This window comes from Hypanus sabinus, chromosome 9 (assembly GCF_030144855.1).
Source record: "Hypanus sabinus isolate sHypSab1 chromosome 9, sHypSab1.hap1, whole genome shotgun sequence".
NCBI lineage: Eukaryota > Metazoa > Chordata > Chondrichthyes > Myliobatiformes > Dasyatidae > Hypanus > Hypanus sabinus.
The window spans coordinates 167,550,225-167,566,710 of record NC_082714.1 but is presented as its reverse complement, the minus strand read 5'-3'; the positions used below and the strand labels follow the sequence as shown (position 1 = coordinate 167,566,710).

The 16,486-nt window shown below is 51.5% G+C and overlaps 1 protein-coding gene across 1 annotated transcript in view; it reads left to right on the top strand.

Moving 5' to 3' along the window:
• mtss1 (MTSS I-BAR domain containing 1) overlaps window positions 1–16,486 on the top strand; it is a 79,943-nt gene that overhangs the window by 37,859 nt on the left and 25,598 nt on the right. Inside the window, exons 4-6 of the mRNA XM_059981097.1 lie at window positions 12,596–12,680; window positions 12,890–12,981; window positions 13,341–13,415. Of these exons, the coding sequence (XP_059837080.1) occupies window positions 12,596–12,680; window positions 12,890–12,981; window positions 13,341–13,415 (252 nt within the window). The remainder of the gene's footprint in view (window positions 1–12,595; window positions 12,681–12,889; window positions 12,982–13,340; window positions 13,416–16,486) is intronic.

The window sequence follows — 16,486 nt, the reverse complement described above, 5'->3', positions numbered from 1 at the left end:
AGGGTCACTCTGCAGGAGAGGGGCTGCACTGAGGGAGGGTCACTCTGCAGGAGAGGGGCTGCACCGAGAGAGGGTCACTGAGGGAGAGCTGAAATTCTGGAGGTATTGCTGAACGTTTGAAACCTGTGTTCAGGTTTTGGCGGAGCCTGCATGGTTTATCAGTGCATTGAGAACGAGTTTCCCCCGAGCCAAAGAGAGTGACAGAAGTATTGTAGCTGAGTGTTTGATGGGGCCTCTGTTGAGCAGTGGGACCTCCTTGTCTTGAACGTTTTGTTCACACGGAGCGAGTTTGACTTGCTGTGTTCGCCAGCAGCTGTTGCAGCTCTGGGTGCTCATAGACCCAGCTGTCGCTGGGATCAAACCCACCACAACCCGGTTCTTCTCCGCACGTGTTTCTGCTTCACTGTGGTCACGTGCATGGAGATATGGCAGAAGTCTTTTGCCTGTGTGCCATGCAGAGGAATCATTCCATACGTAAGTGGTAGAAAGGGAAAACTCGCAGTGCAGAATGAAGTGTAGTACCGGCAGGCAGTAGGCTGGGAGAGCCCATGTCGGGGATCTAGTTGGGCAGCATGGTGACACAGTGGTTAGTGCTGCACTTTACTGCGCCTGCAATCGCAATCAGGGATCATTTTCCACTGCTGTCTGTAAGGAGGTTGTGACTGTGCGGGTTTCCTGTGGCTGTTTCAGGTTCCTGCCACATAACGTGTTAGGGTTCGTAAGCTGTGGCTGCTAGAAACAAGATGGCCCCAATACATCCCTGGGCTGTGATCGTTGACACAAATTACACTTTTCACTGCATGTTTGACTGTACGCATGACGAATTAAGCTGATCTATCAACGCCAGGACACGCTGCCCTTGAGACTAATGGCACTTCTTCTGCCTGATGGGAGAAGAGCGAGGTGGTGGGCGGGGGCCTTCTGCGTTACTGTTTACCTGAACCCCGATGCAGACTTGAGCCGAGAACTTGCTGCACTGAGTGGCCATTCCTCTTGTAACTTCCCACTTACTGGCTGTGGGTGGGGTGGAGTTGAACCCACAGAACGGGCAGTACAGGGGGTGTCAGGCTGTTCCTGTGCTGTGTGAAGGTCCTGACGCTGATCCCTGCTGGCAAGTTGTTGTTGTAAGTGATTTTAACTTTCCCCATATTGACTGGGACTCCCATACTGTAAAAGGACTGTTAGATGTGTTCAGGAAATTTCCTTCATCAGTACGTAGAGGTCCCAACGAGAGAGTGTGTGACACTGGATTTGCTGTGAGGGATGAGACAGGGCAGGTGACAGAAGTTTATGTAGGGGAACACTTTGCATCCAGTGACCAGAATGCCATCAGTTTCAAAATATACAAAAAGATAGGTCTGGTCTGTGGGTGGAGATTCTAAATTGGAGAAAGGCCATTTTGATGCTGTCAGATCTGGCAAGTGTGGATTGGGACAGGCTGTTTACTAGCAAAGGTGTATTTGGAAAGAGAGAGGCCTTCAAAAACGCAATTTTGTGAGTACAAAGCTTGTATATGCTTGTCAGAGTAAAAGTTAAAAATAACAAGTGTAGAGAACCTTGTTTTCAAGAGATATTGAGGCCCTGGTTGAGGGAAAGAAGGAGGTGCATTGCAGGTACAGGCAGGTAGGAACAAATGAGGTGCCTATGGGGTATAAGAAATGCAAGAGAACACTTAAGAACAAAATCCAGGAGGACTGAAAGAAAGTATGAAGTATTTCTGGCGGACGCGGTGAAGGAGAATCTTAACGGATTCTACAGCCACTGTATGTTAACAGCAAAAGGGTTACTAGGGACAAAATGGTCCTCTGGAAGACCCGAATATTAATCCACAATGGAGCCAAAACAGTTGGGGGAGATCTTAAATGCGTTCTTTACATTATTCAGGAGATAGATATAGAGTGTATAGAAATGGGACAAAACAGCATCAACTTCATCAACCCCATACAGATTACAGAGGAAGTGGTGTTTGCTACCCTGAGGCAGATCAGGGTGGATAAATCTCCAGGGCCTGACAAAATGTTCCTTTAGACCCTATGGGAGGAAATTCAGAGATATTTGAATCAACCTTCGTGGCAGGAGGGGTACCAGAGGATTGGAGGATAGCCAATATTGTTCTGCTGTTTAAGAAAGGCTCTAAACATAGGAAATTGTAGCCGGTGAGTCTGACACCAGTTGTGGGAAAGTTATCGGAAGGTGTTCTAAGGGACTGTATATATGAGCATTTGGGTAGACATGAACTGATTAAGGATAACCTGCAGGTTGTGTCTAACCAATCTTATAGAGTTTTTTGTGGAAGTTACCAGGAAAGTTGATAAAGACAAGGCAGTGGATGTTGTTGACATGGGCTTTAGTAAGGCATTTGACAAGGTCCCTCGTGGGAGGCTGGTCAAGAAGGTTCAGTCGCTCAGCATTCTAGATGAGGTAGCAAATTAGATTAGACATTGGCTTTGTGGGAGAAGCCAGAGAGTGGTGGTAGAGGGTTGCCTCTCTGACTAGAGGCCTGTGACTGGTGGAGTGCCGCAGAATCGGTGTGGTGCTGTTACTGTTCGCCATCTACTTCAAAGATCTGGATGATAATGTGGTTAACTGGATCAGCAAATTTGCAGATGACACCAAGACTGGGGCTGCAGTGACAGCAAGGAAGGCTATCATGGCTTGCAAATGGGTTGAAAATGGCAGATGGAATTTAATGCAGACAAGTGTGAGGTTTTGCACTTCAGTAGGAGACTGTTAAAACAAAGGGATCTGGGAATACAGGTCCATAATTCTTTGAAAGTGGTGTCACAGGAAGATAGGGTCACAAAGGAAGCTTTTGGTCACCTACATACAGAAAAGATGTAAACAAGATTGAAAGAGTACAGACAAAACTTATAAGGATGTCTTAAGGACCTGAGTTATAGGGACAGAGTGAATCGGTTAGGACTATATTCTTTAGAACATAGAAGACTGAGAGGAGATTTGATAGAGGTATTCAAAATTGATAGGGTAAATTCCAGCAGTCTTTTTCCATTCAGGGTGGGTGGGAGGACAACTAGAGGTCATGGGTTAAGGGTGAAAGATGAAATGTTTAAGGGGAGCATGAGGGGAAGCTTCTTCACTCACAGGGTGGTGAGAGTGTGGAAGGAGCTGCCAGGACATGTGGTGCATGTGAACTCGATTTCACTGTTCGAGAGAAGTTTGGATAAGTACATGGATAGTAGGGATATGGAGGCCTGTAGTCTGGGTGCAGGTTGATGGGAGTAGGCAGTGTAAATGGATAGAACATGGACTAAGTGGGCTGAAGGGCCTGTTTCTGTGCTGTAGTTGTCTGACTTGTATCCCGATCCAAACTCCCCAGCCACTGCCTCAGGTGCGGGTGTCCACACTCCCTCTCCGAGGCCAATAGTGAAGTCAGCTTGAATTCACCTGAAGAAATGACTGGATCTCGGAACTGTTCATTCAGCCCATTACATCCACAACGATAGGTCGACACAATCTCATTAATACATCTCTCAGCATGTGGCCCAGGCCCTCGAATGCTAATCCAGACACCACATAATGCTGTCAGTGATCCCACTGCTGTCTCTGGCAGTGTGTCCCATGGAACATCCACCCATGTACACCCCTCCCATGGAATCTCCACCCATGTACACCCCCCCATGGAATCTCCACCCATGTACACCCCCCCCCCATGGAATCTCCACCCATGTACACCCCCCCCCCATAGAATCTCCACCCATGTACACCCCCCCCATGGAATCTCCACCCATGTACACCCCCCCCCATGGAATCTCCACCCATGTACACCCCCCCCCATGGAATCTCCACCCATGTACACCCCCCCCCCATGGAATCTCCACCCATGTACACCCCCCCCCATGGAATCTCCACCCATGTACACCCCCCCCATGGAACATCCACCCATGTACACCCCCCCCATGGAATCTCCACCCATGTACACCCCCTCCCATGGAATCTCCACCCATGTACACCCCCCCCCATGGAATCTCCACCCATGTACACCCCCCCCATGGAATCTCCACCCATGTACACCCCCCCATGGAATCTCCACCCAAGTACACCCCCCCCCATGGAATCTCCACCCATGTACACACCCCCCCATGGAATCTCCACCCATGTACACCCCCCCCCATGGAATCTCCACCCATGTACACCCCCTCCCATGGAATCTCCACCCATGTACACCCCCTCCCATGGAATCTCCACCCATGTACACCCCCCCCATGGAATCTCCACCCATGTACACCCCCCCCCCATGGAATCTCCACCCATGTACACCCCCCCATGGAATCTCCACCCATGTACACCCCCCCCATGGAATCTCCACCCATGTACACCCCCCATGGAATCTCCACCCATGTACACCCCCATGGAACATCCACCCATGTACACCCCCCCCATGGAATCTCCACCCATGTACACCCCCCCCCATGGAATCTCCACCCATGTACACACCCCCCCATGGAATCTCCACCCATGTACACCCCCCCCCCCATGGAACATCCACCCATGTACACCCCCCCCCATGGAACATCCACCCATGTACACCCCCCCCATGGAACATCCACCCATGTACACCCCCCCCCATGGAATCTCCACCCATGTACACCCCCCCCATGGAATCTCCACCCATGTACACCCCCCCCCCATGGAATCTCCACCCATGTACACCCCCCCATGGAACATCCACCCATGTACACCCCCCCCATGGAACATCCACCCATGTACACCCCCCCCCATGGAATCTCCACCCATGTACACCCCCCCCCCATGGAATCTCCACCCATGTACACCCCCCCCCATGGAATCTCCACCCATGTACACACCCCCCCATGGAATCTTCACCCATGTACACCCCCCCCATGGAACATCCACCCATGTACACCCCCCCATGGAACATCCACCCATGTACACCCCCCCCCATGGAATCTCCACCCAAGTACATACCCCCCCATGGAATCTTCACCCATGTACACCCCCCCATGGAATCTCCACCCATGTACACCCCCCCCCCCATGGAATCTCCACCCATGTACACACACCCCTTGGAATCTTCACCCATGTACACCCCCCCATGGAATCTCCACTCATGTACACCCCCCCATGGAATCTCCACCCAAGTACACACCCCCATGGAATCTTCACCCATGTACACCCCCCCATGGAATCTCCACCCAAGTACACACCCCCATGGAATCTTCACCCATGTACACCCCCACCCATGGAATCTCCACCCATGTACACCCCCCCATGGAATCTCCACCCATGTACATACCCCCCCATGGAATACACACCCATGTACACCCCCCCATGGAATCTCCACCCATGTACACACCCCCCCGATGAAATACACACCCATGTACCCTCCACCCCATGTCCTTGACTTCCATCTCTTGTAAGGAAAATGAATCTCAGAGTTGATATGCTAGCATACGTATTTTGATAATAACTTACTTTGAACTGAAAACTTCTTTAGTTTCTTGCAGTCTATCTGTCTATGCTCAAAATGTAATAGCTTCAGTTATGTCCCTCTCATGTAACCGAAGACTTCCCATTTATACTTAATGCCTTACCCTTGTGTATGCTCCCAAGGTGCACTATCTCATCATTATCGGATTAAACTTTAACTATTTTACTTCACTATCAATTGGACTCTTGACCTCACAGGTTACAAAGTTATGGCCTTCCACTTTATTGTCTGCACTGCACTTTCACTGTAACTGTAGCACTCTATCGTGCCCTCTGTTATTGTTTAACCTTGTTCTGCCTCGACGCACTGTGTAATGATCTGATCTGAATGAATAGTTTGCATGACGAGCTTTCCACTGTAACTCCATACATGTGACAGTAATAAACCAATTCCATCAACTATCAAGGTGTTTCGCCCGAGACCTTTAACATCACGTCGACAGCGCCATAGCCCTCTGTCCACACACTTGTCCGGATTGCTGTAAACGTTGCTAATGTCTTCACCTCAGCCACTATTTTGGGCAGCTTGTTCCAAATCTGCACCACCCTCTGTGTGAAGAAGCTGCCCATGTACATACCCCCCATGAAAACTCTCACCACTGATCTAAACCTGTTTTTAGCCCCTTCCATGGGGAATGACCCATTGCCCCTCACGAGCATGTGGTCACCCCTCAATCCCCTACATTGCAGAGAGTGCAGTCCCAGACTGCACAACTCGGGCCCCTCAACCAGGTAGCATCTTTCCTACACTTCCTCTCTTTTAATGACATCCTTCCTATAATAGGGTCATCAAAACTACCCTAGCCCGAAAGCCTCAGCAATGTCTGATATAACTGCAAACTTACCCTTAACCAGCAACTGCTGAATCAGAATCCCTTTACTACCACTATGTGAAACGTACCACAGTCGATTGTGGTTTGGTGCTAAGCATAAAACACAAAATAATTCCTCTCCAGACCAGAAGTTTAGGGAGGAGAGGGACTTCAATCAGGTCCACTGCCCAAGGATAAAAGGCAGGAACAGTTTGCAGCAACATAATAAAGAATTAAGCAGTGTAGTTTTTGTACTGTTTCATGTCGCACCATGGTCCTGAAAAACGTCTCATTTTTACTGCGTACTGTACCAGCAGTTATGGTCGAAATGACAATAAAAAGTGACTTTACTTGACTTGAGTGCTACTAGGTGATAGTCATTAAGGCATCTCACATTATTCTTCTTGGGCACTGGTATAATTGTTGCCTTTTTGAAGCAAGTGGGAACTTCTACCCGTAGCCGTGAGTTGGTTGGCACAGGTTTTCAGAGGCTTACCAGATACTCCATCGGGACCTTCCAACTTGTGAGGGTTCACTCTCTTTAAAGACAGTCTAACATCGGCCTCTGAGACAGAGATCACAGGGTCACCAGATGCAGCAGGGATCTTCAAATTGAAAATGTCTTTGAATACTCCCGCCAGTTGTTCGGCTCAAGTTTTCAGAGTTTTACCACATACTCCATAGGGACCTTCCACCTTGTGAGGGTTCACCCTCTTTAAAGACAGCTTAACATCGGCCTCTGAGACAGAGATCACAGGGTCATCAGGTGCAGCAGGAGAAGACGGGCGTCCTTTTAGAATGGAAATGAAGAATCTCTTTAGCCAGTGAGTGGTGAACCTGGAGCCACAGGCAGCTGTGGAGGCCAAGCCTTTATGTATATTTAAGGTAGAGATTAATAGATTCTTGATTGGTCAGGGCACAAAGGGATATGGGGAGAAGGTAGGAGACTGGGACTGAGAGGAGAATTGGATAAGCCGTGATAACAGATAACATGATATAGTATCCAACAACTTACAAGACAATAGTGCAAACGGCCATGAGCAGCCAGCAATTAGCAGAACAGTCATATGTACAAATGCCAACAATTAAATTTAAATAAATGTGAGCCTATGAACAGACGCAATATTTCTCAACAGAACAAGGAGAGCAGGAAAGGGATAGTCGGGGTTTTACACCTGAGTGAGTTTTGTTGAGAAGCCGGATAGCTACAGGAAAGAAGCTTCGGAGATGACGTGTAGTCCTGGTGATGAACTGGCTGTGTCATGGGGTGAGAGATAGGGATAGGAAGGTCAGAGAGAGCCCTGCAGATGGTTGAATGCCACTTATACCTGTGCTGGGACCAGGCTGAGAGAAGCTTGTCTCCGCAAGTAGTGATGAGTCTTTACAATGAAACCTGACAGAAGTACCTATATCTGTTTATTGTTTGACTTCCAGAGATGAATAATAGAATTAACATGGAACAAAATCCGATTAATTTCTTTATCATGAAATGCGTCTTTTGTGTTATTAACCAACACAACCCAAGGATGTGCTGGAGCAACCTGCAAGCATCATCACGCATTCCGGCCCCAACACAGCATGCTCCTAACGGTCAACAGAGAAACACCCTCCTGCCCACCATGTGTGTGCACAGGCACAGACAGGCCACAACCCCAGTCCTTGGCCTGGAGTCGCAGAGCGTTCAGAATCTGAGACCTTTCGGCCTGCAGCACTGTGCCAAACCAATTATTCATTCATTAATAATTTTAAAATAAAATTACTGAATTTCATGAGGAGCATTTGCTTAATCTATTTTTGAATGGTTGTTTCTACTGGTTGAGAGGCAGGCAATTTGGGTTAACGTGTGAACACAGGGAGCACCCCCGCTGTGTCCTGGTTTACAAGCACTGGGATGTCGCTGGGCCCAGCCAGCTCCATGCTGTCCACTGCTGTGAGGCTACATGGTTTGGCACGGTGTAGGTTGGTGCTGGTTGACGGTGTACCAAACGGTGTAGGTTGGTGCTGGTTGACAGTGTGCCAAACGGTGTAGGTTGGTGCTCGTTGACGGTGTAGATTGATGCTCATTGACTGTGTACCAAACGGTTTAGGTTGGTGCTTATTGACGGTGTACCAAATGGTGTAGGCCAAACAGTGTAGGTTGCTGCTGGTTGACGGTGTACCAAAAGGTATAGGTTGGTGCTGGTTGACTGTGTACCAAACGGTGTAGGTTGGTGCTCGTTGACGGTGTAGGCTGGTGCTGGTTGACAATGTACCAAACGGTGTAGGTTGGTGCTGGTTGATAGTGTACCAAACGGTTTAGGTTGGTGCTCGTTGATGGTGTACCAAATGGTGTAGGCCAAACAGTGTAGGTTGCTGCTGGTTGACGGTGTACCAAATGGTGTAGGCTGGTGCTCATTGACAGTGTACCAAACGGTGTAGGTTGGTGCTCGTTGATGGTGTACCAAACAGTGTAGGTTGGTGCTGGTTGACGGTGTACCAAACGGTGTAGGCTGGTGCCCATTGACAGTGTACCAAACGGTGTAGGTTGGTGCTCATTGACGGTGTACTAAACGGTGTAGGTTGGTGCTCGTTGACGGTGTACCAAACGGTGTAGGCTGGTGCCCATTGACAGTGTACCAAATGGTGTAGGTTGGTGCTTGTTGACGGTGTACCAAATGGTGTAGGCTGGTGCTCATTGACAGTGTACCAAATGGTGTAGGTTGGTGCTTGTTGACGGTGTACCAAATGGTGTAGGTTGGTGCTCGTTAACGGTGTGCCGAACGGTGTAGGCTGGTGCTCATTGATGGTGTACAGAACAGAGTAGCTTTTTTTTCCGCCCCATACAAAATAGCTTTATTTTAAATTCAGTGTTATATATACAAAACGGTGACTAACACAATTACTTCAGTATAAATAGACAATACACATTAAACCAAAATCTCTATCAATGATGGCAATTACACCCCCTGGAGCCCAACAGTCCTGGACTGCCTCGAAGGTTGCCGTGGACAAGGACATCCTCATCCCTCCATGCCCCCCTCCTTACTGGATGACTGTATATAAATAGGGTGGAGCTAAAATGCAACCAGAAGGCGAGAAGCAGCCCACGCAAGTACGCAAAAATGGGTTGCAGCCTCGCACACTCCAGGTACATGTAGTACACGGTCTCCTCCAGCCCACAGAAGTGACATGCGGGTGGGAGATCCATGTACAAACTAAAGAACTTATTGCAGGGCACTGCTCTATGCAGCACCCTCCAGCCGAGATCCCCCAGGTGCGTGGGAAGAACCCCCTCGTAAAGGACTTCCATTGGTGGCCCCCTCACCTCCAGGTGGAAGGACCGACTGCCATGGCATGTCGGGACGGTGGACAAGGGCAAGGAAGTGGAGGGTGTGGAGCAGCAGCCCATACAGATACCTCCTACTTGCATCCCTGAATGGGTTTGTGGGTGTTGATTGTGGGTGGCTCAAGTTGTGTGGACTCGGCTCTAGGAGAAGATTGTGGGGCCTGGGCCCGACAAGCAGCTCGGCCTGAGTCCACACACACACCTGAGCCGCACCGACACCCACTGAGGTAGGGCAAGGGTCAGCCAGGACCCCGCCCTCTGCCAGAGGAGGGGATTCCCGGCCTGAGGCGACCATGTTCCAGACTCTCAGTAGGTCCTGATAGAAGCCGGGCAGACTCCGCAAAGCAGCCTGCCCGTGGTAGTCACATATCTTGGTGAAGACAGTAGCCCCTCCGGAGGAAGAATGTCACTAACACGTGCCACCTGGGTGGGTGCTCGGTGTACAGGAATCTCTGCAAAGTCCTGAAGTGGAGAGCTGCCAGTCGTGTACATACACACACCAGCGACTGTCCGCCCTCTCCCACTGGGAGAGTCAAGACAGCTGCAGAGACCCAGTGTTTCCTGTTGCCCCAGAAGTCATCCACTAACTTCCTCTGCATTCTCACAACAGAAGGGGCAGGAGGGGCCATTGTGACTATCCGGTACCACAACATGGAGGCCACCAGCTGGTTTATGACCATCACCCTGCCTCGATAGGAAAGCATCCTGAAAAGGCCTGACCAGCGCCCCAGCCGGGCCATGACTTTCATCTCCAGGTCCTGCCAGTTCGCCAGCCAGGTCTCCCCAGAAGGACTCAGGTAGACTCCCAGATAGAGGAGACGTCTGGTGCTCCACGCAAAAGCTCTCATCTCCTCCGGCTGGGAGTTCACCTGCCACTGACCCACTAAGAGTCCGGAACATTTCGCCCAGTTGATCCTAGTGGAGGGTGCCGCCAAGGAAACTTCTTGGCACTCGCGCATCCTTTGCAGGTCACTGGGATCTGTCATCTTGAGGAGTACATCGTCGGCGTAGGCCAAGAGGACAACCTCCATGTCCAGTTCACTCAGAACCAGACCCATCAGCCTTCACTGAGGAAGGCTCAGGAATGGCTCGACACAGAACGCATACAATTGACCGGACATGGAACACCCTTGACATACTCATCTTCTGAGGGAATGGGTGCTGTCAGTGATCCATTAATCTTAACAAAGCACTCTGCGGCAGAATGTAGGAGCCGAAATCGGGCCACAAAGTGTGGTCCAAGTCCAAAAGCCTGCAGAGTGCCCACCAGGAAACTGGTTAACCCAGTCAAACGTCTTCTCTTGGTCAAGAGAAAGAAACGTTGCCTGGGACCCAGTCTCCTGTTGCAGGTGGATCAGGTCCCATACTAGGTGGACATTATCTTGGATGGAGTGGCTTGGGACTGTGTAAGATTGGTGAGGGTGGATCACCTGTCTCAATGGCGTAGATCAGTGCACGTTGACGGCATACTTGGAGCTGGTTGACGGTGTACTGAACAGTGTAGATTAGAGCTGGTTGACGGTGTACTGAACGGTGTAGATTAGAGCTGGTTGACGGTGTACTGAACGGTGTAGATTAGAGCTGGTTGACGGTGTACTGAACGGTGTAGATTAGAGCTGGTTGACGGTGTACTGAACGGTGTAGATTGGAGCTGGTTGACGGTGTACTGAACGGTGTAGATTAGAGCTGGTTGACAGTGTACTGAACGGTGTAGATTAGAGCTGGTTGACGGTGTACTGAACGGTGTAGATTAGAGCTGGTTGACGGTGTACTGGTGTAGATTAGAGCTGGTTGACGATGTACTGAACGGTGTAGATTGGAGCTGGTTGACGGTGTACTGAACGGTGTAGATTAGAGCTGGTTGACGGTGTACTGAACGGTGTAGATTAGAGCTGGTTGACGGTGTACTGAACGGTGTAGATTGGAGCTGGTTGACGGTGTACTGAACGGTGTAGATTAGAGCTGGTTGACGATGTACTGAACGGTGTAGATTAGAGCTGGTTGACGGTGTACTGAACGGTGTAGATTAGAGCTGGTTGACGGTGTACTGAACAGTGTAGATCAGTGCACGTTGACGGCATACTTGGAGCTGGTTGATGGTGTACTGAACAGTGTAGATTAGAGCTGGTTGACAGTGTACTGAATGGTGTAGATCAGTGCACGTTGACGGTGTACTGAACGGTGTAGATTGGAGCTGGTTGACGGTGTACTGAACGGTGTAGATTGGAGCTGGTTGACGGTGTACTGAACGGTGTAGATTGGAGCTGGTTGACGGTGTACTGAACGGTGTAGATTGGAGCTGGTTGACGGTGTACTGAACGGTGTAGATCAGTGCACGTTGACAGTGTACTGAACAGTGTAGATTGGAGCTGGTTGACGGCGTACTGAACGGTGTAGATTGGAGCTGGTTGACGATGTACTGAACGGTGTAGATTGGAGCTGGTTGACAGTGTACTGAACGGTGTAGATTAGAGCTGGTTGACAGTGTACTGAACGGTGTAGATTAGAGCTGGTTGACGATGTACTGAACGGTGTAGATTAGAGCTGGTTGACAGTGTACTGAACGGTGTAGATTGGAGCTGGTTGACAGTGTACTGAACGGTGTAGATTAGAGCTGGTTGACAGTGTACTGAACAGTGTAGATTGGAGCTGGTTGACAGTGTACTGAACGGTGTAGATTAGAGCTGGTTGACAGTGTACTGAACGGTGTAGATTAGAGCTGGTTGACGGTGTACTGAACGGTGTAGATTAGAGCTGGTTGACAGTGTACTGAACAGTGTAGATCGGAGCTGGTTGACAGTGTACTGAACAGTGTAGATTGGAGCTGGTTGACGATGTACTGAACGGTGTAGATTGGAGCTGGTTGACAGTGTACTGAATGGTGTAGATCAGTGCACGTTGACAGTGTACTGAACGGTGTAGATTGGAGCTGGTTGACTGTATACCCTGTGGAAGGTCTATAACAATTGCATTGTGTTTTTCCCCTCAGGAGCTACAAAGGAGATCGGTTCTGCACTGACCCGAATGTGCATGAGGCACCGCAGTATTGAGTCCCGGCTCAAACAACTCACTGTGTAAGGTTGCTAACCACCCACCCCTTTTGAAGCCTCCACTCTCGCCCCTTTGGGCTCTCTCTTCTCTCCCCATCCCACAAAGCCTTGCTCCCCTTCCCTCCAGCCGACACCTGTCTGAACGTTTGTAACCTTTGTTTGCTGGTGATGTGCCATTCTGTGTAGCTTGTTGTGAAGCCATGCACTTGATTCTCTGCCTCTTCTCTGTGTAGGGCCTTAACGGAGAGTTTGATAAACCCCTTGGAGCTCCGGATTGAAGAGTGGAAAAAGGTCGGCAACCAGCTCGACAAAGACCATGCGAAAGGTGCCTGAGCTGAATCGATTTCCATGCCCAGCCCGGCCCCCCAGTGGCATCGGGGTTAACGTAGCGCTTTACACCAGTCACCTTTATGATCAGGGCTTCATCCCCACCGCTGTCTGTATGTACTCCCTGTGACCACGTGGGTCCGGTTTCCTCCCACCGTCCAAAGACATTAGGGCTTGTGAGTTGTGGGCATGCTACGTTGGCAATACTGAGGGGCTACTCAATTCAGTCCTTGCTGATTTGACTTGACACACAATGCTTCAACATCCACGTGACATATAAAACTAACCCCTCTCTCATGCTCAGAGCAAGTCACACGAGCAGAGTTCTTCCTTAAACCTCATCCTTTTGTTTCACAGAGTGCAAGAAAGCCCGACAAGAGATTAAGAAGAAATCATCCGACACACTGAAACTGCAAAAGAAAGTTAAGAAAGGTTTGTGGCTTGTATTCAGCTCCAAGCATCACACAACGGCATTGAGCATCACAGTAAAATGTTTTTGCAGCTCTATAAAACTCTGGCTACACCACTCATGGAAATTCGTGCTCAGGTCTGGTCACCCCATTATAGGAAGGATGTGGAAGCTTTAGTGAGGGTGCCGAGGAGATTGACCAGGATGCTGCCTGATGGTTGAGTGAGCTAGGGCTCAAAAGAGGATGAGAGGTGGCTTGATACAAGTGTACAAGATGATATGAGGCATAGATTGATTGGACAACCAAAGACTTTTTCAGAAGTGGCTAATACGAGGGGGCATCATTTTAATCGGATGGGAGGAATGTGTAGTTGTGATGTTAGGGGGAGGTTTTTACACAGAATGGTAGATGCATGGAGCATCTGGCCAGGGTGATACTTCAGGGATATCTGGGGGATGGCTGCTGAGATCAGTTTATCTGCCTCGAGTCAGTGAACTGGGGGAGTCTCACACTGAGGAGTGACGGGTTTGTGGGGCTGCAAAGCGGGTGGGTGGGGAGTCTAAGTACGATGGTGACGAGGTGAGGTGGGGAATATGGGCACAGCGGCGACTGAGGTTGGGGCAAGGAGTGCATTGTGCTCCAGAGTGTCTGCAGGCTTGTAGATGGAGGGGAGGGTCAGTGAGGGGTGGAAGCTTACAGGGTGGATGGCCAGCAGTCAGTGGACCGCGATCTCACCAGAGGGATGGAGATGGTGCGCAAGTTTGCTCAGATGTGAAGACTGGAAGTGTGGGATGCATTGTTAGGGATAATCTGCCAGTTCCCAGCAGCAACAATTAGCTTGCAGAGTCAGCCCCACGTGAGACTGTTTACTGCAGGCTACACGAGCCCAGGCATCCTCCCCTGCACCAACCCCAATGCCACACTTTCCGGGCCCCATCCCATTCCAACTCTCAGCGGTGAAGTCTGTGGCCCCATCCTGATCTCCCACCACCCCCGGCCCAGCCCTGGTCTCCCTGCTGCACTCCCCCACCACTCACCCTGGACTCAGGGCTGACCCCCTGCACCAGTCCACAACCCCCCTGCACTGGTTCGCAGCCCCAATGCAGCTGGACCCCCCCCACCCCCTGCACTGGTCCACAGCCCCAATGCAGCTGGGACCCCACCCACACCCCCTGCACTGGTCCACAGCCCCAATGCAGCTGGACCCCCCCTGCCCCCTGCACTGGTCCACAGCCCCAATGCAGCTGGACCCCCCGCCCCCTGCACTGGTCCACAGCCCCATTGCAGCTGGACCCCCCCCCCCCACCCCCTGCACTGGTCCACAGCCCCAATGCAGCTGGGACCCCACCCACCCCCTGCACTGGTCCACAACCTCAATGCAGCTGGACCCTCCCACCCCCGCACTGGTCCACAGCCCCAATGCAGCTGGGACCCCACCCACGCCCCCTGCACTGGTCCACAGCCCCAATGCAGCTGGACCCGCCCCCTGCACTGGTCCACAGCCCCCACCCCCACCCCCTGCACTGGTCCACAGCCCCAATGCAGCTGGGACCCCACCCACGCCCCCTGCACTGGTCCACAGCCCCAATGCAGCTGGACCCCCCCCCCCCACTGGTCCACAGCCCCAATGCAGCTGGACCCCCCCACCCCCTGCACTGGTCCACAGCCCCATTGCAGCTGGACCCCCCTGCCCCCTGCACTGGTCCACAGCCCCATTGCAGCTGGACCCCCCCCCCCGCACTGGTCCACAGCCCCATTGCAGCTGGACCCCCCTGCCCCCTGCACTGGTCCACAGCCCCATTGCAGCTGGACCCCCCCCCCCCCGCCCCCTGCACTGGTCCACAGCCCCAATGCAGCTGGGACCCCACCCACGCCCCCTGCACTGGTCCACAGCCCCAATGCAGCTGGACCCCCCCCCACTGGTCCACAGCCCCAATGCAGCTGGACCCCCCCCCACCCCCTGCACTGGTCCACAGCCCCATTGCAGCTGGACCCCCCTGCCCCCTGCACTGGTCCACAGCCCCATTGCAGCTGGACCCCCCCCCCGCACTGGTCCACAGCCCCATTGCAGCTGGACCCCCCTGCCCCCTGCACTGGTCCACAGCCCCATTGCAGCTGGACCCCCCTGCCCCCTGCACTGGTCCACAGCCCCATTGCAGCTGGACCCCCCTGCCCCCTGCACTGGTCCACAGCCCCATTGCAGCTGGACCCCCCTGCCCCCTGCACTGGTCCACAGCCCCATTGCAGCTGGACCCCCCCCCCCCCCCCCGACCTGGTGCACGCCTCTGGGGAAGGGTCCCGGTTGGGTTGGAGTTTGTGGCTCTCTGCTGCCACCTACTGGCCTCTCACGGGGAGTGGTGTCTGATTCATCAACTCCCACCGGAGGCAGACATCTGCCTCATCGCTCCGCACCTCCAGCCTGTTCCTACAGACCACTGGTGCAGGAACATTGCATCTCATTCTTGTCTATTTCCCGCTCCCTGCTGTAGCACTACATCTGGACTAGCAATTCTACAGTCCAGTGCCTGCTTGCCCATGTCACGTATGCGCGATGCAAGCTGCCTTTACTATGTGTGTGCACACATGTTGCCTGTATTCAGATTTTTATCATTTATTTATCACGTACATCAAAACATACAGGGAAAAGTGTCGTTTCCACCCATAGGTGTCACTACACATTGCAACAGCAGCATCGCATGGTCACACGGTCAGAACTGTGTGCACCTTTACTCCCTGTATTCAACATCTGGCTTGTATCTGCTGAAGTCCACGTGCAGAGCGGAAGTACTGTTAACAGGAAAAACAAACCAACACACACAACCTTTACAAAAATGAGCACAATTAGAACAAACAACACACACAAAATGCTGGTGGAACACAGCAGGCCAGGCAGCATCTATAGGGAGAAGCACTGTCGACGTTTCACTTTCGTGAAAGTGAAAGGGAGAAGTATCACTTTCGTCAATCACCTTTCCAACTCTTAGCTTCATCCCACCCCCTCCGGTCTTCTTCTATCATTTTGCATTTCCCCCTCCCCCCACTACTTTCAAATCTCTTACTATCTTTCCTTTCGGTTAGTCCTGACGAAGGGTC